The 24,594-nt window shown below is 44.7% G+C and overlaps 2 gene segments (V, D, J or C); one reads left to right on the top strand and one right to left on the bottom strand.

Annotated features, from left to right (window-relative positions):
• LOC122704603 overlaps positions 1-24,594 on the bottom strand; it is a 331,762-nt gene that overhangs the window by 61,178 nt on the left and 245,990 nt on the right. The window contains 1 exon segment of the C gene segment in view: positions 7,265-7,326. Within this exon segment, the coding sequence occupies positions 7,265-7,326 (62 nt within the window).
• On the top strand, positions 21,589-23,417 carry LOC122704645. The segment is given in 2 exon segments: positions 21,589-21,930; positions 22,170-23,417. Coding segments are annotated over 2 exon segments (354 nt in total).

Here is a 24,594-nt window from a genome sequence, read left to right as displayed (position 1 = left end):
GCAGTCCATGGGGTCGCAAAGAGTCGGACAGGACTGAGCAACTGCACTGAACTGAGTTTAGAGAAACAGAGTAGCAGAATCTTGATGCTTTCTTTCTGGAATTTAAAGGGTTTGCTCAACACAATGGGGATGGAAAATTTTCTTTGACTTACTTGGAATGACCGTCAAACTTGTCCCTCTCCCAAAATAGAGTTGTCGGCCGTCGGTGTACCACTGTGACAGGGAGCTCAACAAAAACCAGGCAGAAGACAGAGCTGGTGCAGACACCTGGAGGCCCACCCAACAGACGGACAGACAGACAGACAGACAGACAGACAGACAGACAGACAGACAGACAATCTCTTGTCCTGTGCAGGCTCAGGGGCCAGGGCATTAGTGGACAGGAGCTTCAGGGCTTAGAGCAGCTGTGACCATGAGGAGTGGCTGGAGGGACCGAGTCCTTCTGAGCGGGGGTTAAAGGGAAGGTTAAAGTGCTTTGTGGGCTGCTTGCTGTCTAGTGAAAGTTGTGGGCCCATTTGTTTTATGCGTGGACATTTGAAAAATTCTTTTTCTTTGAAGACTTAATTTTTCTCCTGATGATCGCATGATTCTGAAGCTCATTCTCATCAGGTCTCTTTATTACATATTTTAACTCTGGATTTTATTTCTTTGTGAAATTTTTGGAACAATTCCTTTTCTTGGGATTAATGCAGAATGAGGCTCTGATCACTTGCTCCTTTCCAACCTACCTCACTTCCCTAACTCCCTATTACAGTATTCATTGTTCACCCACCTGATCTTGTACCCCATGAGCAAGGAGAGGGTGGAGTGAGGAGAACACAGGTTAGTGACTTATTTTTCAAATTGCCATGTTCAGGTCCAAGCTCTCTGTGATAGCTTTTAGGCACTAAACCCATATCTGCCATTCTTTGACCTTTTCTGATCACAGTTAATACATCTTGATTCCCACCATGCCACCAGCACAGCCATCTGAGCCCCATGCCTATGGTAATTATCCCCGCCACCATCCACAGGCAGAGTCACAGGCAAACTTACTTGGAATGACTGATAAGCTTGTCCCTTGCCCAAACATCAACTTGTAGGAGTTGTCACACAGCCATCGAGCACTTTGCAATAACTGACAGGTGACTCTGTGATCTCACACCCCAGTCTTTCTTGATGCCACTTCAAAAGGCATCTCAGGTAACTTCAGATCTGAGAGTATGGAGCCACAGTTAGGTCAGATTCTTTGGGGGATGGTAGGAAACTTGCTAGAAACACGTGCTTCTTCACCTTGGGGTCATTGCAACTTCTGACATGCCAATGATTTTAAAAACATCTGTGAGTTCCCTTGTCGTCTTCTCCCTTCTCTGTTGTCACCCATCCACACCATGTCCCCATCTGCATCTCATTTCCATCTCCAAGCCCTTGTTTGGTGACACTCGGTTCTCAGGCACCATTGATCTGCCTTCTCTGAGACAGCATATATTCACAGGCTGCCGTGATTAAAGGACTGGAAATGCCAGCCTCTCAGAAGCTGAGATCTGGGCCCCTCGCTCTTGATCGCTGGTCAATATGTTGTCCTCATTTGTCTGGCTAATGAAGAGCTGACCTTTCTAAGTGGATGCTTTTTCGCTGAAATGACAACTGCCAAAGAGCTAACAACAAAAGCAGAGCTCTGAAGGCAGTGTTGCCCTTTCAGACCCCTTTGGCATATTTCAGTCAAACGGTTCCCAGGCTCAAATGTCATCCTCTCGGTTTCAGCCCCCACAACACTAGGCTTGGAGAAATTCAACAAAAATTGGGCAATATTGGTCCAACCTGCCCCCTGTTCGGTAGACCCAGGCTCCTCTTGGAGGCATCTTGCACATTCAAGATGGTCATAACAAGCCAAGATTCAGCTTCACAGCGGCACTTCTAGTGCCACACCCACCTGGTGTGAATTGATGCTGCCCCTCAGTTGAGCAGATAGAGACCACGATATCAGAAAATCCCAACCCTCCATCCCCACTCCCCTCTCCATCACACAGGGTAGGGACCATGCTGTCTGCCTGATCAATGATGCCTGCACAAAGACACAGACCTAGATTCTCATCCCTTTAGCATCAGAAGACTTTGCCCTCAGTGGAAAGCCTGGGAAAACAGAGTGCCTGCAACGCAGAGTGATGTCACCCTTCTCTGTGACACCCTCCTCCCCATCTCAGTCTTATCATGCAGCTGTTAAAGATATATTCCTACATTTTAATATTTTAACATTTCCCCCTTCCTATAGCTCATTCCTTCCATTTACATTTCTGAGCACCCACGGGACTCCAGCCTCCGTGATCTGTTTCCACTGGACTCCATTAGCATCCTTGCAAGAAAAGGACAAAAGTCCTAAAATGCAAGAATACCTGGGGGACACTGTGAGTTTGGGTCTTTATGGCTTCTTGGCTTCACGGTTAGTCAAGTTCTTTCTTTTTCTAACTCAGAGCTGCTGTGCTACTCCCTGCAGTGGAGAGTTTTACAACGACTGACAGAAGGAACTTTATGAATCTTAAAAAAACAGAGTTTCTCACTCTTCCCAGCGGGGAGCAGCAGCAAACACACCAAAGCCAAATCTTCCTATCTGCTCTAATTATCAGCAAGGATACAAGTCACCACGAGGAGAAAGGTATTAAGCCTTGTATCTGAAACTCTTTGGAATTAATTGTAATCCCTTGCTGGTGGTTTCAGTGATAGGAAACGTGGATATGTGTGTTTTTCCACCCCTTTCCCCCCTTCTCCTCTCTTTTTGTAGTTTTGCATCTAGAGAAGCCATAGGAGACATGTAGGGAACATAGAGGGATTTGAAATAAGACCTTAGATTCCTGTTCAGTTTTCATTTTTTCCTTCTCTGCTTTCATTTGAAACTCATTCTGAACTGAATGCCACGGACTTATTCAACCTCTGCTCTCGATTATCCCTCTCCGCTGTAGATGATACCAGTGAAAATGGCCTCGGCTACACCAAGAAGAATTTAAGGTTGATATAAGGAAGAACTTTCTGATGAGGAATGGTACTAACAGTTAGAATGGGTTACTCAGGGGAGGCGATTGGAAAAGGGACACCCTCACCCCCAAATTTGGGCATCATCTCTAGAGAAGGCTCTGAAAGCAGCAGACTCTTTTCTATCTTTCAAAGGTCAAGGTCAGCTTTACTCCACCGCAGTGGGATAGACCCAGAGTCTCAAAGGGTTAGACCCAAAGTCTCAAGGTCCAAAATGGAATCTATGAATGCTGAGATTAAAGAAGAGACAGGACCCTGGAGGCTACTGGTCAACGTCAAGCAAGATCTGGTTTCTAGGCAACACACATTTCTCTCAAAACTAATACCAGGGCTGAAATCTCAGAATTTCCAGTATGTTTCTGTGTCCTTTTACACTTACTTGGATGGACAGTCAAAGTGGTTCCTTGTCCAAATATCAGCTTTCCATAGGTACCACCAGTATTAACACTGTAGTGGAAGCCTTTACAAGAACCCCGGGGGCACCCCCAAGGCTCACAGACAACTTCCTCTTTAACTCCAGGGAGAAGAGACTCACCCAAAGGGGCCCGAATCTGTGAGGCTGAGATTCTTCCCACCTAAGATCAGAGAACCATTTGCATGTCTGGTCCTGGGACGCTGACCTCCTCCCTCCCTCCCACCCCCTTGTCTCTGTCCATTTCCTCTGGTTTCCATCCTGAGGCTTACTGATTTCTCATGTTCAGCATTTCTCTTTCTAAAGGTCTCATTTCCATTTTACAGCATCATTTTCAGGACAATTTCTCTGATCAGTTTTCAAGACATGTCCTCCCCTCCCTTCGAGGTGTCACACATTTCTGATGACAATGAATTGATTACAAGGAGACAGGAGGAGAGTGTTCAGCTTTCTGGAGGCTGACTAGAATTTGATGAGGTTTAGGCTCCAGCCTCAGGAAACACCATCTCCTGAGCTTCCCTTCATGCCCCAGCATAAGGAATGAAAATGATGGGCACATTTGACTGAACTTCCAGTCGGTTTTAAACCTGAATTACTCATTACTGAGAGCAGTATCTCACAGAAAGTTTACATCTGAGCTTTGTTATGTGATCAATCATCCTGGGGACTCTTTTGGATTTAGGAAAGAAAGACCTTTGTCCTGGGAAACCCACAATCACAGACAAACCGGGACAACTGGTCACCCTACAGGCTCATCCGAGGTGTCCTGACCTCAGAGCAACCCAGCAGCCATAATGGGAGAGTTAGTTGAGGCCTCTCTTAGGGGTGCTTGGAGTTTACTCGGAGTTACTCTGTGTTTACTTGGAGTTGCTGTAAATTGCATCCTTTGATCAAACACAGCTTCCACTGCTGACAGTAACAACCATAGGAAGCCCTGGGGTCTCCTTGGCCCCAGGCTGTGTCTGGTGGATGCCACAGACCATGTGAGGAGCCAAATTCAGGCAACCTCATTATTCGGCACATTGTGATCAAGCCCTGTCCCCAAAGAAGATGAAACACAAATATTTTAGCTCCTTATCTGCATTCAACTTTTAAACTCTTCAACTGTTTTGACTGAATTTGTGCTACTCTCTCTAGTCATCTCTTCAAGCAACCACTTATTAACAAAGTGTCAACATGAAGCCTGAAATGGGAGAGAGGGAAAAAAAAAGGCTATGATTTAGCAAAGAAGAAGTGACATCTGCTTTAAGGACAGCAGTCAGGGATTCAAATGACCCTCTCATCTCTTCCTGCTTCCTAGCCTCACAGTTTACAGAGCTCCCCACACCAGACTTGAGCCACTGAAATTTCAGAACCTAAGCAAAATTAGATGCCTACCCTTAGCGAAAGTTCTCCAACAGACAGTGCCAAAGTGTCGCTATAGCAATAATCTCTGTCCTCTGCTGATTGAAGGAAAATAGTATTTAAGGTCCATTGGACTCCAGCCTTGCCTTGGTAGCCCTTGTAGAAGACGAGTCCATTGTATGGAAAATTTGGCCTACAGTTACTGTCTGGAGCTCTGGAAAAATGCTCGCCCTGCACAGGTATTGTCTGCACCGTGAGGCTGTCTGCTTCTACATTTTACTGTGTAGGGGTTACAGCTCTTACTTCCCTGAGTGGCCCACCAAGTACTGAGAGGAATTCTCAGCTTCTCTGTCCATTCTAGAACACCCACCATAGAGCTCTCCCTAGTGTTTCCAGCGAGACACCAAAGATGAAACCAGTCTGGTCCCCAGTTTTGGCTGCCCACCCTCTGAAAAGTGATGTCCTTGAGTCTCCCAGCAGGCTCATGTAAAGCCCCTTGAAACTTTAATTAGCTAGGACCTCAGAGACTACTGAATGCATGGGCTTCCACATTATTCACTGTTTCTGTTGTTGCAGACGTGTGCTGGTTTTGCCCATGCTGAGCAAGGCACTTACGCATGTGACAGCTTCACCGCTGAGCTAACCACACAGACTGTTTTTCAGGCAGGACCTAGCTCAGAACATTCCAAGCTGGCTGTTACCAGGGCCGCAATAACTCCTTTAGCACTGCATGCACTGCATCACTTACGCATTTACACTGTCCCCCCACCCCCAGCCAGTCTTGTAAGAGCTTTGCCTGGGCTGTATTTTGTAGTATGCCTCTCCCAGTGCTGTATCCTCTCCTAATCATAGAAAGCAGAACTGAATAAATAAAACTCAGCAACCAGGAAGCTTAGCTTATGTCAAAAGGAGACTGGGAGTGCTTTCAACATGTTTTTCCTATTTACCCAAATTTTATAACAAGTTAGTCTTTCCAGCATTAGTTTATAAGCACCACTGTCTGAAGCCACCAGAAAGATTCTCAAGGAATGCCAATAGCTACCGCAGTTGCTTAGTATTTTATATATATAGCATTTAAAACTTTTTCAAGTATTTAACACATGTTATTACCCTTATGAACATGTGGGTGCATATTTGAAGGAGAGATTGTAGTGCTGTATTCTCATGATTCAGAGGACAAATGTATTTTTGCCCCGTCCTGGGTTGAGCTAAATCAAACGGTGACTTAATCAATAATTTTGGTAACAGAGGGAAAAGAGGGGTTAAATGCTGAGTTAATCTGACAGCTCCACTCACAGAGACCTCAGTTACTGGACTGGGGATGGAGAATAGTTCCTTTTAAGAGAGAGAAAATGAAGGTAAAAGAAGAAAAGAAATCTGTCTGTAGAATTTCCAGCATTCATTAATGAAATCTCTGGGTCTCATTATTTCAGGAGATAAATTTAGGGGAGTTTTAGTATCTACATCAGGAAGATTTATATTTGGTCTGCTGAATTTGCATAGTCACAATATGCCAATTTCCTCTCTATCTTTTTGGCAAACATTTCCTGGCTTTAGCTGAATCCCTCAGGATCCTGTATTCAATTTTTCTCCCTGAACCAACAATCTCATTGAAGATGGATGATAGGAATGTTTTTGGCCGAAGGTAATTTAGTCTTTGTACAACGAAGTTCTAATCTCTCTGAGGGGGCCCATATCTTCCCAACACAAGCATCAGATTTGGAAACTAACCTGGAATGTTTTGGGGGTTTGCGGGGGGAGACAAGTAATTTAAATCAGAAGAAAGACATGTTTTGAATCCCTCCCACTTCCCACCGGGCCCTTCGAACTTACTTGGATTCACAATTAAGAGAGTGCCTTTTCCAAATGTCGGTTTATAGCTGCTGGTTCCACTAGTCTCACAGTCAGGGGAGGCTTTACAAAAACACTAACAGGGGCATCTCTTTGCAGCGGGGCCCTGGGGGTCAATATAGTCTCGATAGCACAACATGGCTTGTGGGTTATTTAACAACATGCCCCCACATTGGTTGCTGCAGGTGGGAGCTGGGCTTCCAGAGGGCAATGGAAGCTTGATAAATATATATGTTATTTATTAAAAATTAAAGATTTTTTTTTTTCATTTTTTGTCTGAGCTGCCACCTTAGTTTGGATAAACCACTCTTTTCTTCTTCTTCCCCCATTGTCTACCCCGGTTGGCACTCACAGTCTCTATTTTATTATACTTCGGGGCTAACTGTTTCTCTGGTTTTTGGAAATTGTTCACATCAAACCCCCAGATTCTGGTTTACTGGAAACACCCGGCAGAAGGGGAGGAGAGTGAAGCAATTTTACAGGGATGTATTCAAAGGTAGGAGTTTGAGGGCTTTTTGGTCTTTCCTGATCTGCTTCCCTATAATGGGCCAGGCAAAACAAGCAGGGCTTGTCCAGGAGAGCCTGCAGGACGTGGTCTAGAGAGGACAAAACTGTCAGGGGCCCCGTGTGGCTGCATCCTTTCATACTCACTGGGGTTGATGGTCAGCCTGGTTCCTTGCCCGAATACCAGCTTCTGGCCTGCACCTCTCAGACTCACACCCCAGCAAAGAGCTTTACACAAACTGTATGCAAGGCCCCTCTCTCCCCACGAGACCCCTCTCTCTCCCATGAAGAGGAGTCTGCTCTGCCCTCAGTGCCCCAGGCGGCTGGGCCCTGAATCTCACAAGCCAGAGAGCTTTAGGACAGTCTCTTTGCTGTCCTTTTCCTCCTTGTCAATGTCCCCTTTAGCAGTTGCAGGCATGTACCAGATTTTTGTTCTCCCTGTCAGTCAAATATTTAACATCTTTATTTCCACCTCATAGAATTTTAACTTGAAAAAAAAAATCTTTCAGCCTTTACAGAGCTCTGCCTAAAATCAGCTGGATTGAAAGAATCTTTCAAGTCAGAATAAACAAGGTCTCCTGGGTGAAGTTAAGCTGGCTTCCCCCTTGAAACTGGTGGTTTGAATCCTAGGGTATGCTCATCTGGGACCTCATCCATCAGCTAAGACAGGAAAGGTTAGAAGTCAAGGCAGAAAAATCCAAGGGAAATCCTGGCCTGTGAGCCCTTCTTGTCTTCACACTCTTATCTGCACTTATTTTTGGACTTATTCTCTTTTCCTCTCCAACCAGGACATTGCCAGCTCTTGTCACCAACAGGGAGCCCTGCTCAGCATCAGTTCTAGAAGGCTCCCACCCACACACCCTGAACTCTGAAAACAGACATCATTTCTTTCTTCTGCTTGGGGAAATTTGATTGAAAGACAATTTCTGATTTTGCAAAGTGAAAAGGATTAGGAGAAAATCTGCTTGCTTCTGTTCTCTTTCTCCTCCCCCCTCCTCTTCAGTAGTTTTAAACTATTCATAGATACAACCCCTTTAGGGTTAGAGAAATGTGGTAAGTTTCTAATCTCTTCATCTTTTTTTTCTTGCTATCTATTTACTGCAGTCCTATATTTACAATCTAAATTTGCATTTCATTTCCATTTGCTGAAGCTTCTAATGCACTTTTTCTATTACTTCCAGAACACCATGTGTAATGATAAACTCTATTGAAATGAACCAATTCAGGAGTTTTTAGGGCCGGAGGCTGACATTTCTCTCTTCCGAAAACAGGTCTGGGGGTGAACACGTTATTATTACTCTTCTAGGCAAGCCCAAGATAGGGGCAGTGCAGCCATCTGAGCAACTCGGCTTGTGGGGCTGATGTCTAAATAACCATCTACTGAACGTTGCTCCTTGGGATTAATTTGAGTTTTCTTTTTAATCTAGTTCCCAAATGTCAGCTTCCCATCTTCTTAGCTCTTAGAATCTCTCTGAAAGGCAAAGCTTAAGGTAAATCTCATAGATGTTTTCTGAATCGCAACCAATATTTCATCTCTGTACACATCACAAATAAAGAACCAAAAGAAGGATGAATATAACACCTCTGGGAGAAAATTTATAACAGTTCTCTGGGAGAGATGAGAATTATAAGTAAAAATGGAATAGCATGTGCTTTTTCTGATTATCATTTCCAGTGTCTGGGGGACTCTAAATATCCAACCCAATTTGGAAACATGGCAGCTGACTGGTCCATGTTTTGAGCTCTAGTTAGCAGTTGGACACACAGGTCAGCATGGATATATTTTTTTATTCTTATGCTGTTTTAGGCATAAAGGACTTCAGGAGGGTCATCTGGGACTAACATAATGCTCACTAGGACCTCCTGATTCTAGCCTTTCTATTGTGGACACTAATTTGGCCACGAAAGTGGAAGTTTTACTTTGAGATAGTCATTGGGTATGGGTATCTCTTATGAATTGTAAGCAAAAGTTAAACCCCAAACAATTGTCTGGAATGAGCTTCTATTGCAGTAAAGAGAGATTCCCTCATGGAGCAAATTTCAGCTACAGTCAAGTTAATTAACTAGATTTGTTTTGAGAGTGGTAAGTAGCACTCAAAAATCTCCCTCTGAGTATTGCAAGATGGAGAGAAGAGTTGTTATGTTGGGTTAGGGAATCCTTCCCTCACACTTCCCAGCGTACTTGCCCCTTTTCACTGAAGGGCACAGAAATGAGAGGGTATTCAAAGGGGCTTCTCTGCTGAGCTCAGCCAAGGCGAGAATGAAAAAGTTCCAGTTAGAAGCATTGTGGTTAACAGCATCCTGGGTCATGTTTTCAGAAGTTTGTGATCTGTTTTGAGTATTTGATTTCAATCCTACCACTTCCCTAAATATCAGCTTGAGATTAATGTCGGCACCAGAAAATCCTACATGGTTTTACCCAACTGGTGTGGCTCCAAGAATTTGAGAATCATAGGGATTAGGCAATTTCTTTCCTAATTGCACCAACATGGAGGCCTTAGGAAGGCAAATATCTCACCTGAGATATCAGAATGAGAGTGGTCATTCAGCCATTTATATCAACAGGCTGCATCTCACTGTCTTCTTTTGAGTCAGGTTGCATTGCACACCCTACATTGCTTTAGTTTAATATATCCTTTCTTCCCAACTGCTTTCTGCCCTACACACTAAAACTTTAGTTTATATTTCATTTGTCAGACACACATCTCCAATAACAACCAAAACCAGCATAACATGTCCAAGGGCTTAAAGGTGTAGAAGAAACAGCCCTAAAGAGTCTCCATATGAGGCTGCCCTCATGAGCATATCACCAGAAAGACTGGTGACACCAGGTCCCCAAAGATGCTAATAGTTCAGTGAGTAACTCAGTGATCTTTCACAGAATTTCTAAGAGTGAAGGCTTATGTTTAGAAACAAATCATCTTCTTTAAAACATACCTGGTCTAACACTCAGGATCGTTCCTTTTCCAAATATCAGCTTAATATTGGATGAGGTGCCACACAATGACATGAGACTCTACAAAAACTCAGTTGCTCAAACTCCCTTTACTACCTATTTAAATGTTTACTTATCATCCAAGATTCTCTTGATAGAACCAGCTTTTTATGATGAGGGTTTGCTGGTAGAGTTTATAGACTATCTGGGCCCTTCTTTTTCCTTGCCATAATGTCACTGAGTTGGAAATGTGCCAGCATCCCCCCACAGCCTGCCTGCTCCGGTAAAACAGGAGTAGGAACCTCCTCCCACATTTACAGAGGGAGAGCATAGAGGCTCTGCGAGTTCACTGATTTTCTCTTAGTCTCATGGAAAATCCCACCAAGTATAATACGAAATTAAACTTTCTAACAGTCTGACTCTTTAGTTTAAATGCTTCACTAGCAGTCTCACGCTGGTCTATTAGGTAAAATAGCATGTGAGGGTAAACAGCAGAGTCCTGCATGAGGTAGGTATATGTCACTGGTTGTTTCAATTGGAATCCATCAATGGGGCTGCCAGGATTTGGACTTGATTATAAGACAGAATAGGAAATTTAAGAATCAGGGTTCCAAAAAAAAAAAAAAAGAATCAGGGTTCCAGAGAGAAATCTGGAACCATTAGTTACTCAAACTTACGTGGCCTTACTGTCAGTTTCGTTCCCTTTCCAAAGAGGAGTTTTTCAGATCCGCCCTGAGTTACACCCCAACAGACTGCTTTACAAATACTGCCAAGACCCTTCTACCAGGTGCTGGGGGCCGGGGCTCCTCCGTCTCTCCCAAAGGAAGCACAAAGGTGGAAACACAGTGTTGTATAATCACGAAACTGTATAGTTATTCCTGAAAAGGGGGAGGAGCTAAGGAAACACTTTAATCCATCTTTACCTAACATTTGATTGTTGCCATTAATGAATTAATTAACCTAGCTGGTTAGCAGTTGCAATGAATTTGAAATAGCTCAGCTTTGGGGTCAGGGAGACTTGGGTTTGGAACCAAGGGCAAGTTCCTTAACCTGCTGCACCCCACTTTCCCTGTCTGTAAAGAGGGGAGAAAAGTGGGGAGAATGAGGCTGCATGGTGAAGTTGTTATAAGGACTAGGATCTGTATGTGGGTTGCACTGGCCCTGCTGCTCAATCCCTGGCTTGCTTAGCTGAGAGCACAATTCTCTAGGGATTGTTTTAGCAACTTTAGAGACCAAAGCATCAGTGATTTCCCTTCAAACATAATCCACTCCCCCACTAGTAAACACTAAGCTCTGGAATCTGAGTTCCAAGAATTAAATTCTAGGTCCTCTATCTGACTCAATCTATTTGAACAAATTGTTCAACCTCTCTCTGAGCTTCCAAAAGAATATTAAAATATAAAAATGAAAAAAGTTCTCTTCTATAAAATGACGATATTAATAACACTTAACCCACATAGCCGGTATAAGGATTTGCTGTGATAATGGATGGAAAACATGCAGCCCATTGCCTAGCACATAGTAAGCAATTAAAAATCATCATTATTTTCCTCCCCAGAAGCCAAACACACTGGCAGTGATCCTCTTTTCACAATGCCCTAAAAATCTCCAAGTCCCTGAGTGCTTCTCTTCCTCTAATTGGTAAACCAGCAGGGCTATGAGGGTAACAGAAGAACTACCCAGCAGTTTGATGAGAAGGGTAAGTGATTTTGTGAGAATTTAGCAAAAGCTGTATTTAGCTGCATGGGTGCACCTTCATGACTAGACAGTCTCGGAGGATATGGAGAGGGTATCATTTAGCCAGGCAGAACTTGCATATGAGCAGAGATGGGTCAAGAAGTCACATACCCATGAACTGCTGTAAAAGGGTCTCATACCGTTTTCAAGAAGAGGGTTCAGTGCTTTCTCCACTTACCAAGTTGCACTGTGAGCTGAGTCCCTTTCCCGAATATCATCTTAGAGCCACTGGTTTGTTGAACACAATGCTCCGAGGCTTTGCAAAAACCGGAGGGGTCAACTCAGTGAACCCAACTTTGCTGAGCTTCCCAAGAATTAAGTTTTTCCTTCAACCTCCAAGCTTTTCAGACAGGATAAGTGATGGTATCTTTCTTGGTGGTAGCCCAGAGCTTCAGGGCTGAGAGATATGTCCAGAGATATGATTGCCATTTTAAGACATAAGAGCTCAGCAAGTCGATTCTGTATACACATTCTGTGGTCCAGAGTAATTGCATAGCTGATGCAATTTATCATAGAATATAAAATCCCACTGGGAGAGAAATTAGCACTGCAGAATTTATAGGTAGTGTTTGATGGTCACAGTCAATTGTCTGAAGACAAGACCAGCATTTTCATTTGGGCTTTTTTGCATCCCTGCCTCCATTTGCAGATGGCTGAACATTTCCCCTAAGATCAAGTTTAGCTGTTTCGACTTTAGTCAACTTTCCCCCACAAAACAGGCATGTGATGATTTTATCTCTCTTTAGAACCCTGGGGTTCTGTTCTGAGCTCACTAAATCTTGGAAAAAGAATGTTTGGGGTGCAAATAAACTTGCTTAGTCAAGAACCACGATGTTTTCTTTCTCTTGGGTCTGGCCTGGTCTGAGCTGTGAGGTGTCTTGGCTTAGTCCCAGACCAGTCTCAGCTGTGTGACCTTGAGCAAGTTCACAAACCTCTCTGAGTTTCACCGTCCTCATTTCAAAATTAAAGAAGTGAGTTAGGTGGTCTTTCAAGACTTTCTGAGCTGTTACTCTTTGATTTGATTTTCTGGGCCTAATCTATCCAAAAATACTGTGCAAATCTATCCCCCTCAACCTCCCAGAGTGTCTTGTTCTCCTCCCCATTTCCTAAACAGAATAAAACAAATAAACGGAGAAAAGAAAAGTAGGTCTCTACTTATCACATAGGGAAATAGTTTTTCAAGCCTACCATCTGCCTTAACATTAGATCTTTTTAGAAGTTTGAAGTCAGAATTTTGGAACCAAATCCTCAGGGAAAAGTGTTCTTTGTTTGGAGCTTCCAGATAATTCAAAAACCAAACCAAATAAACTGACACCTTTGGTTTAAAGCTAGTACTTACTAAGTTTCACTCTCACTTGAGTCCCGGTTCCGAATGTAAATTGCCTTGCTTCCCACAGGAGCAGACACCTTTACATAAACTACAGGCTCTTGCTTATCCACAGGAAAGGTGGTTCGATATTTATAGTCTTTTCCCAGTGGATGAGGGAGTTCATCATCTAGCCACCAGTGCCAGCTCTCTGGTTGCTAGGTGTTACATGATGAGGGGGGTTTTGCTAACACTATATCTGAAATGGAGGTACTCACCCAGGCTTACAATTAACTGAGTCCCTTTCCCAAAGGTGAATTTCTCAGTGCTGTTTACACAGTGCCTGGGCCCTTTACCAAAAGTTCCTCTTAGTGCTGAGCTGTGACTTCCTCTTCTCAGATGCAGCCTGTCTCTGGGGTGATTAGGGGGCCAGCTTGGTGAGCAAGGTCACTTAGGGTTGTTCTGCAGCCCAGAACTCAGGCCATGAGGAAGCCAGGACCAATCATGTTAAGGGGTCCAGAATTCTCTGGCTTCCTGGGCAGCTGAGACTCCCGTATTCTGAACATCTTGTAGGCTATTTCTTATTGCCCATCTTGTTGTACAGATCTATAAAAATGATAACTGCCTGGTGGTTCACCGTTGGTTCTGACCTACAACAGGAAAGGAGACCCCTGTGGGCATCAAGTATATGAGGGATGTCAGGTCCCCTTTTTCATTATTGGAAAGATAAAAGGTACCACTTCTTCCTATGTTGACTGTGAGCCTACTTTCAGAAATCTATGATTCTTGAAAAGCTTTCCCCCCATAGATTTAATAGATCAAGAAAACTTACAGTTGGGGAGAGAAACTGGCCCTACAAAATAATGAAATACATGCTAAAAGTCAATTATAAAATACCATTTTTGATGATCTTGTGTTTTAGATTATCCATGCTGTTGTGTACTTATTTCCGCCCCCCCCGCCCCGAAGATAAGCTACTTACCCAGGGCCACAGTTAACCATGTCTGGGTCTCAAAGATAAATCCGTTGTCATTGTTCATTCATTGACAAAACCCTTCCTCACTTAGGGCAATGAAACCACCTCCTCCAAAACTGGCCCAGGTGATCCCTGGGGAAAACTGTGGGCACTTAATAAATATCTGTTAAGTTGAATTGTATTAATCATTCATCTTTTGTTCCTCTTCCTCAAAGAACACTTGAATATCTCTCTGACAATTTTCAGATGAAAAAAAAATTAATTCTGCCAGATAGTACGTACTGAGTTTCAAGATTCCTCTAGTCTTGGTTCCAAAATGTCAGTTTCCTATTAACCCCATTCCCACAGAAGCGAACACCTTTACAAAAACTAGAAGTGTCAGCATGGTTGAAAGGGATGTGGCATCACCTTTGTTCTCCTTCCTCACTAGACAGAGATAGCCTTCTGTCCTCCCCAGGGGCCCCCTCTTTCCTGGGAAAGGTCTGCCCTCTTCCCTCTGTTAGGACAGAGATAGTAGGTGGCTGAGTAGATTTTAGGGATGAAGATGATAAATAAGATATCAAAATGTTATCACACGATGCGGAGACTTTTTTTTTCTTGTCAAATTAATGCTTTTCTTCCCCACCTCCCTGCAAAGGCTGTTTTCAGCACTTTCTTTCTCCCAAATGCAATAATAACCGGATTCCAAGCTGGCATAAGGGCACAAACCTCCAGGTTCTGATGAGTCACACACATACTGAATCAAGAAATGATGCTACCCCCCAGTGAAGAAAAGAAAGCATGCTTTGCTTTCCTCCCTTGCTGGGCATGACAGAGTTTAAGCACCACTCAGGGGGATATAAACCAATAATTCTCTTAGTTCAGCTCTCAGCTTCATACATTAGCATCTTAAAGTGCAAGACCTGGAAGGCAACTTAGCAGCTGCTGGGGCCAAGCAGAAGATGAAGCCCAAGCCCTGAGGGATAAAGTTGCTTAAGGCCACATCAGTAGATAGAGACAGAAGTGGGACTAGAAATCAGAACACCTAAGTCCCTTCCTGCCTTCTTCCTTCTCGTGACTCAAGAGAACAGGGACCCTCCCTTGGTAGGCCCCATCCCTGGGGCTCTCCTGGCTAGCCTGGGTATGATTATCTCTGTTAAGCAGTGGATAAGTGACACAAGGGAGATGTTTGGCTTTGGCACAGGGTTTAAAATTTTAAAGAGAGATATAGAGCATCTTAATTCATTTTCAAAATTTTATTTCTTAGGCTGCAGGCAACAGCAATTGATAGCGGGGGAAATGGCCCATGAGGTCTCAGGGAAGCCAAGGGAAAGACAGAGATTTAGAAATTTGCCCTTTACCAAAAGGATAATCCAACAGAGAGTTGCCTCTGATTAGTCTTTCTCTGCGGGACTCATTACCAGGACTGACATCTAAGCAGGGTGGTGGCAAACACAAAGCCATGTGGTGTTCCCTTCTGTTCCTGTTCCCAGGGCAGGTATTGCTAATAGACACATCACTCTGCTCCTCTGGGTCTAGATATAGCCTCAGTCCTTTTTAAAAAAAAAAATTGAAGTGTAGTTGATTTAAAATATTATGTTAGTTTCAGGTGTATGACAAAGTGATTCAGTTATATATATATTTATTAATATATAAATATATATTAAATGTATTTCTGATTTTTCATTGTAGGTTATTCCAAGATATTGAATATATTCCCCTCTGCTATACAATAAATCCTTGTTGCTTATCTATTTTACATACAGTTCACAATCCTTCTTAAAACTGTGCTCCAGATAACAATTACCAATTGCTAGCCCTTGGTAATTGAGATATCACCTGCTTGCTCTCCATGCCTGGGGGATAATTGGAGAGAAGATCCTACAAATGGCTTGAGAGATGTGCTTGGGTCAGGGTCAGGCGAGGTCCCACACAGCCCCATCACAAAAGATATCACTGACCTGGTTGGACCAAGACTGTTCCTTCCATAGGCTGCTCCAGAGGTGACGACAGTAATACCATGGAGTATTACTTCTTCCTCACTGCTTTCCTTCAAACACAGGCCTTGGGCAGCAAACCATGGTAGTGTTCTTCATGCTGGCTCTGGCCCAAAGAGCCTTCAGCAAGCTCTTCCCCCCAAACAGAGGTCCTGGGGATAGAGGACGTCTGCTGGACCTCAGTCCCTCCCTGGCATGCTTCCTCTTATCCATCCGCCCAGGTCTGTCCTGGGGGTCCTGGAATGGAATGGGCCACAGGAAGAAAGTGATGCAGAAACCCTTCTGCTAGACCACTCATTGCCATCATCACACAGATGTTTCTAAGTTTTTCCTTTTAATCTCATTTCTGTTCTTTCATTAAAAAAGCGATGTGTTTGTCCATGTCCATCCAAAGACATTTCCCTGTGCCCTTTGCTGTTGCACTAGGCTTTTGTCTGGTAGGGAAATGTCCCATGTACCCTTGTGGGGTGCTGTCTTATGTCCTTGAAGACAGTGCTCTGAGTGACTGGGGAGGATGGCCCCTTTGGCCCAACAGAGAAGCAGCTGCCAGTGTCAGGGCTGAAAGGGGATTGGGGAACAGAAGCTGCAACTTTGACTAAGTTCTGAACAAAGAATATTTTCCTCCTCTGACCTCTTTTCTGCCAACCTCCAGTATGACCTACTTATGGAGATGGGCTAATTAGAACAGCAGAGGGCGCTATAAGGTCAAAAACAAAGCTGCCCTCCTCAAAGGAAACTGGGAGAAAACCCCCCCTTCTTTGAGCTAGTGTAGTGATCAAATCCAAGCCTGGGACAAGAGTGGCTTCTTTATCAAATCCCTGGGGCCCCGTCAGGTCCAAAGGCCTCTGTTGTGTGGTGGTTTTGGGTTAAAGAAAGGCAGTCCAGGGCGCTCGCTGCCTGGACTCAGATGCAGACACCCACAGGTTTAAGGGAGATGGGGCAGGAAAATTCAAGGGCAATGCGTCCATAGTAGGTCATTAGATCTTGAGTCTCTCTTAGCTCTAAACTTTGGGGGTCACTCTCGTCTGTACTTTGTGGTCTCCTATGAACAAGCCTGTTGAAACCTTCGGAAGACATAGGGCAGTGAGCTGGCAGATTCATTTCATATTCCCAGTGCTCTTAGGGGTTTGGGATAAGCATAGCTGGCTCAGGTCTTAGGGGAGCACAGAGCTCTATGACATACTTACAGCAGTGACAGAAATGAAAGATGAGAGTCCCTTTTTTATTTGCCATCGATTGGTACAACATGGTTTAAAAATTTTTTTTGGTGTGATTTCACAACTTTATTTTTTAGATTTACTCAGCATCTTATTTCTGAACGTCTTTGATGAGACTCAAGCTCCCAGTTTATTCATCAGTCTGTTTCACAAAAACGACAATAGCAACAGCAATGACTAGCGCTCTTAGATCACTTGCTGGGTGTATTGCTTGTGTTAAATTTCATTTAATTTTCCAGCAGTCCCGTGAAAAAACTATTATTATTTTCATCTCCATTTTATAGGTGGAGACACTGAGGCTTGAGGAGGAGTTAGGTTGTGTTTAAGGTCTCACAGCAAGATGCTGGAGCTGATAGGAACCCAAGTGGTGTGGATCCGGAGCTCCACTCCTTACTGCACTGCTGTTCTGAGAAGTGCCCTGCTTGAAGCGACGCCTCTCAAGGAGTGATGGAAGGGCACCATGGTGGGGAGGGGGTCGTTTTATGATTGTGCCACCCTGAGAAGGTCTCAATGTGAAGGCTAATGGAGAGGGCAGGTGCCTCTGAGTGAGGGTCTCTGAAGCCCTCTCTTCTGTTCTCGAGTGTGGGCAGATGTAACTAAGGTGGGCTGTCAGAAGAGGAGCAGCAGTTTAATTTGTAAACTGTTATATTGCCTAGGTCAGGAAGGGAGCACTCAGCTCTCATACATATCATGCTTCGCACCACCTTTAGAGCAGGGACAGACTCCCAAAGACTGAGCGCGGGCTGCCAGAGCACGTGATTATCTCAGAGCCAGAAGCTCCAAGTGGCCTTCCCTCTCGGAGGGGCTGGTGCCTTTGAGAGGGGGACCCCTGCCTGCAGGAGGCAGTGCAGGCCTGGCAGCAGCTGATCAGACATAGCAACTTGGTTGCTGAACCTCCCTCTTTTACATCTGGGGGCCTGGGGATGCTCACGCTGGGGTTTCAGACTTCCTGGGGTATGCTTTCGGTGATCTTCATGACTAGGATTGCCAGATAAAATGCAAAATGTCCAGGAAATTTGAATTTCAGAAAAACAATGAATATCTTTTTAGAATAAATATGTCCCAAATATGGCATGTCCCAATTATTACTAGTGAAAGCCTCTCAGTCATGTCTGACTCTTTGCGACCCCATGGACAATACAGTCCATGGAATTCTCCAGGCCAGAATACTGGCGTAGGCAGCCTTTCCCTTCTCCAGGGGATCTTCCCAACTCAGGGATCAAACCCAGGTCTCCTGTATTGCAGGTGTATTCTTTACCAGCTGAGCCACCAGGGAAGCCCAAGAATATAGGAGTGGGTAGCCTATCTCTTCTCCAGTGGATCTTCCTGACCCAGGAATAGAGTTGGGGTCTCCCGCATTACAGGTGGATTTTTTACCAGCTGAGCTACCAGGGAAGCTCTAATTATTACCAAAATGTTGTTGTTGTTGTTCATTTGAAATGCAAACTTAACTGAGTGTCCTGTATTTTTATTTGTTAAATCTGTCATCTTTACTACTTACAATAGCCAAGATATGGAGGTCACCTAAATGTTCATCAACAGATGAATGGATAATGAAAATGTGGTATATATACACAATGGAATACTAAGCCAGAAAAAGAATGAAATAATGCCATTTTCAGCAACACAGATGGATCTATGGATTATCATACTGAGTGAAGTAAGTTAGAAAGAGAAAGACAAATATTGTGTAAAGTACTACACATAAAGTAGATAAACAGTAAGGTCTTATGTACAGCACAGGAAACTAAACTATATTCAATATCCTGTAATAATCCAAAAAGGGAAAGAATATTAAAAAGAATATGTATGTATATACATATAAATAGCAATCACTATGTTGTACACCAAAACTAATACAACATTGTAAATCAACTATACTTCAATAAAAAAAATCTGGCAAACTTATCCATGCCAGTGGTGAGTTTTTAAGTGGAGAAAGTTATATTCCTTTGTTCGCAAATATTTGTTGATTGCCAGATACATGGCAGACACAGTCCTAGGGGCTAGGACTCACCGTGTATGTGTATGTACACAGGGTGAGAAAGTGAAAGTGAAAGTTGCTCAGTTGTGTCTGACTCTTTGTGACCCCATCTATACAGTCCATGGAATTCTCCAGGCCAGAATACTGGAGTGGGTAGCATTTCCCTTCTCCAGGGGATCTTCCCAACCCAGAGATCAAACCCAGGTCTCCTGCATTGCAGACAGATTCATCACCAGCTGAGCCATCAGGGAACCCAAGAATCCTGGACTGGATAGCTTTTCCCTTCTCCAGAGGATTTTCCTAACCCAGGTATCAAACTGGGGTCTCCTGCATTGCAGGCAGATTCTTTACCAACTGAGCTATCAGGGAAGCCCATACAGGGTGAGAAGGGAAAGGCAAATAATAAGCGTGTATAAGCCCAGTGATGTCAAATATAGTGATTGATGAGATGTGAAAATAAGACAGAGATGAAATTGAGGGGGACTCTGGGTACCCAAGTGAGTGACATTTATTTGCCAGGGAGAGACTCTCAGAGCTGAGACTGGTAAAAAACTGGAAGCAGAGTTTCAGGCAGCTAGCAGAGGGAGGCAGGGAGAGGAGCAGAAGGAAGGCCACAGCAGCTGAAGGGCAGTGATAGGTGTAGGAGAGGGTACGCGAGGATGCTGGCAGACAGCAGCGGTCCCACCAGGTGCAGTGGGTCACAGGCCAGGATAGGAGGCCCCCCTGACATCATTAGATTTACATTTTATGAAGACCTAGAGAGGGATTGTCCAGGGGCAAGGGCAGAGGCAAGGGGACCAGTTAGGGGGTTACTGCCATGGGCCTGACAAGAGAGGGTGGTATTGGCAGGAGGCGGGGGTGTGGAGAGAAGCGGAAGCACTTGGAGACACACTTCTTGGTGGAGCTGACAGGCCTTCCTGATGAACTGAAGGTGGCGGACAGGGAAACAGAGGGACTCCAGAGCACTCCTAGAAACACTCCTAGGTTTGGGGGAGCAAGTTGGTCATCTGTTCTTTTAGGGCAGTGCCTCCCAGCAGTTTTCATGTCTTGGCTTATACAGAAGATAATATTTGTACTTGAGTGTGGCTAGGAGGGGCTGACCCAGGAGGCTCCAGCTACCCCAGGTCCCAGTGGCCCCTGGGAGCACTGTCTCAGCAGCTTTGTAACCTACTCACGGCAGCTCACCCACTGGGAAGCGCTGCTTCAGGGGAGAATTTTCCAGCTGGGGCCAAATGTGTGCTGCAGGAGAGATGGAAATCAGACTGCGGGAAGTGAAAGAATGATCTCAGAATCGCAGCCCTCCTGATCCATTAGAAATCGATCCTTCTGCTTTTCTGTATACTCATTCTATTCATTTTTGAGAGTTTGATACTGAAACTCCAACTAAAAATCTTAATTTAGCTACTTAAGAAAATAATTGTAATGTAGAGTGGAACTATATGTTACTTTGTTCTGTATTTTCCAAGTCTCTGGTAACTTTATCATACTTTCAGAATTTAAAAAATTAAAAAGAAAGAAAAAATAAAAAAAAACTGGGGGAAAAAGAAATAGAGGATTTCAATATTTTGTAGTAATCGTGAACAGAGTGTAACATTAAAAACTTGTATAAAAATAAATAAACAACAACAACAGCAAAAGAAATAAGAGTTCTAGAATTCAGGGCTAAAGCAGATTTTATTTATTAAAAAATATTTATTTCTTTGGCCGCATCGGGTCTTGGTTGCAGCATACGGAATCATCTGTCTTCATTGCAGTATGCAGGTTCTTTAGTTGTGGCATGTGGGGTCTAGTTCCGTGAACCAGCGATCAAACCCAAGCCCCTCCTCTATTGGGAGCATGGAGTCTTAGCCACTGGACCACCAGGGAAGTACCTAGAGCAGATTTTAGAAATGACCTTATCCAAGCCGCTTCCTTTCCTCATTACACAAAGATGTAATACTAGGTGAAGGTCCCCATCCATTTGTTCCACGTACCGAGTGCCCCAGGTATGGGCAGCTGGGCTCATGCTGGGACACAGAGCTACTTAATGTGCGATACTGGACTGGTACCCAGTCTGTCCCCAGAGGATGTGGAAATGGACGATGAGCCAGTGTTAGGGCTTCCCTGATGGCTCAGTGGGTAAAGAATCTGCCTGCAATGGAGGAGAGATAGGAGACATGGGTTCGAACCCTGGGTCAGGAAGATTCCTTGGAGGAAGGCATAGCAACCGACTCCAGTATTCTTTCCTGGAGAATCCACGGACAGAGGAGCCTGGGGGACTACAGTCCACAGGGTCGCAGAGAGTTGGACATGAGTGAAGCAGCTGAGCATGCAGCATGCAGGGCAGTTTGATATCGAAGTATGTGATCATTAGGCTTGTAATTTCTATTTTATTCCTTTTTAAAAAACTAATTCATTTTCATTGTGTTTTACAAAAGGATTAGTTCAAGAGGGTTGAGGACTACAAAAACAACAACAACGACGTTTCTTGGGTTGGAAGCATGTGCCTCAGAGAGTTACAGCTAATTCAGGCACGTGACTGTCAGGGCTGTTCCACTCCTGTCACGTCCCTCCCATCTCCTTCTCTTCAGAAGCCCCAGAGACAGTCTCAGAGGTTCAAGGAGCCCAGTTTTATTCTATATCCTCCTCCCTGATATAAAAAGAAGATGTTTCTCCCTGTGGGCTTCAGCCTTTTGCTTTTCTGTAAGTGCACTCGCTGTTATGTCCCACTTATTCTATCATCCGTTTCCCTGTTTCTGATTTTCCGAGGCTTGGGCTCTTTCCCATTCACGCTAGATTTTCCAGTTATTTTCTGCCTTTAATTTTCCTCTCTGTGTCCTTCCCCTGCCTCTGCCCACTGAGGTCCCCTGGGTGGGCCTGTGCTGGACCCAGGACCTGCAGAACATAGCCCCTCACTGTTTCCTTATTTTTTCTCTTCACAGACAAGGGCGTGCTGTGTAACCAAGTGACCCAGAGTTCCCCGGAGCAGAGGGTGGCGACTGGCAGTGAGGTGACACTGCTCTGCACTTTCCAAACCTTATATTCAAATCCATACTTGTACTGGTACCGAAGAAGACCAGATGGTGTCTTCCAGTTTGTCCTGTATCGGGACAACGCTAAATCCCATGATGCAGATTTTGCTCAGGGTAGATTTTCCGTGCAGCATAGTGTGAGCCGCAAAACCTTCCACTTGGTGATCTCCTCCTTGAGGCCTGAAGACACTGCCACGTACTACTGTGCTTTAGAGCTCCCACAGTGATGCAGGCGCCCAGGAAGTCTTCACACAAACCCCTGGGCACAGCCTCGCAGAGCTGCTTCTCTGGGCAGCTCATGTCCTTGGACATGGCATCCTTCTTCCTCGTCATTCTGTGGTCCAGTCTGGCCTTGGGAGGTGCCCTAACGCGTCTGCCTAATACGAAAAAGCCTGGTTACTTGCAGGGGAGCACCCCGACTTCCAATGGAAGAGATGTCGCCCCACTTCACAGAGGGCCCTTGCTGCCCTGGTGCCCGTGGTGGGGAAGGGAGACTGCCTGTCTGAGGGACCCTGGTGCCCGGGTTGTGCCTGATACAGAGAAGGGCTTGACAGGGATGTGCTGTGTGCCCTGGGCGGATAGCCAGATGGGGTGGGTGGGGGACCAATCTAAAGAGAGCCCATTGGAAGTGTGTTTATTTTATCTCCATCGTTTAGCCATTGTTGGAATTGGCCTGTTTCCCTTTTAAGATTCAAATTGGACACAAAGTTATTTACTTTAAAAAATGTCCCCAGTTTAACTTTCATGAACATCTTCTTGTGCAGTTACTTTATTTCTCTGGGATGTTCTTTGGTACCTCCTTTTTACTTTGTCTGGAGAATATTTTCCTTTCACCAAAGAGCTTTGAGATATTCCCAGAAAGCTGTCTGTGAAAACCAGAATCCCAGCTTCAAAGTTCCTGAGTTTGGAGCCCAGTGGCATCCCCAGGGGAGAGAATTACCTCCAGGGTAAACCAAGATGTGATGTCAAAAATAGATACACCCTCAGCCCTGGGATTGCACCCCTCCTTCCTCTACTACTGATGTTTCTGCCTTAAGACAACTATTAGAGTTATTAAGTGTAATCTTAGAAATAGTAGAAGTCTTGGTGGTGGTTGTTGAGTTGCTAAGTCGTGTTGGACTCTTTTGTGACCCCAAGGACTGTGGCCCACCAGACTCCTTCATCCATGGAATTCTCCAGGCAAGAATACTGGAGTGGGTTGCCATCTGACCATGGAATTCTCCAGGCGAGAACACTGGAGTGGGTTGCCATTTCTTCTCCAGGGGATCTTCCTGACCCAGGGATTGAACCAGTCTCCTGCACTGCAGGCGGATTGTTTATGGCTGAGCCACTAGAGAAGCCCTAGTAGACGCGTTAGACGTTATTTTATGGGAAAAGCATCGAAGCCCAGAGAAGTGAGGGACAATCAGAGCTGGTTAATGACTGGGCCAAGGGAGCGGGGCTGCATTTCTGGGTGCTCCCACGCAGCTGCGCCCTAGGAGGCTGTAGCAGTAGGCAGCTTGGGCAGCAATTAGTCTGGGCTTCAGCACAGGCAAGTGGAGAGTAGTCACTATAGAGATGGAAGGAAAGAACATGGGTGAGGGAGCCAAAGTTTCAGGCAAATGACTCAGCCTCTGGGGCTTCTGTTCTGCCACCTACTGAGTGTGTGTAATACTCTTCTGTAAACTCCTTTCGGGTCCTTGTGGGACCTGAGATTCTGCATGTGAAAGCTCTGGAAACCTATAATCCATGGTAGCAAGGTCCCCACACCTGAAGTCAGCCACAGTCCCCTCTGGCTCCAGCCTTAAATTTTTTCTGGAGGGTCCTTTTGGTGGAAGAAATTCATAGTCCTCTAAAATGCTAGTTGCCTTTTGCTGATGATCAAAGTGGGCCAGTGGGTGGCCCATTCATATGCTAAGTGCAGGACTGTTTGAACTTGGAGTTGGCACCCCTGATAACTTGGTTCTGCTCCCAGAAATATCCCTGCCCCACTGAATGACTTTGGACAAGGTACACAACTTTTCGGCGGGCATTTTTTTTTCCACCTGAAAAATCAATCTATGATCTTTTAGTTTTTAGCAACTTCAGAGAAATATTCTAAGAATGGCCCAAGGTAACAGATGCACATGTTTTGGAAATAGGCATTCTTGATGCCCATAAGGTGACAATGTGTGGAATCTTCTAGTGGTTTTTCCCAGGATAGACCTGGCTTATCCACCTAGATTGTCCTAAACTCACTGACTCAGAATGCAGCTGCCTCCTTTCTTTGGTTTGGGGTGTGAGGACCTGACGTGGCAGTCTGCAGATGTCACAGGCAGGGGAGTTGTGGGTGAGCCTTGCTCTTTCACTTGTAACC

The sequence above is a fragment of the Cervus elaphus genome, chromosome 12, assembly GCF_910594005.1.
Source record: "Cervus elaphus chromosome 12, mCerEla1.1, whole genome shotgun sequence".
NCBI lineage: Eukaryota > Metazoa > Chordata > Mammalia > Artiodactyla > Cervidae > Cervus > Cervus elaphus.
This window is presented reverse-complemented; position numbering and strand designations above follow the sequence as displayed.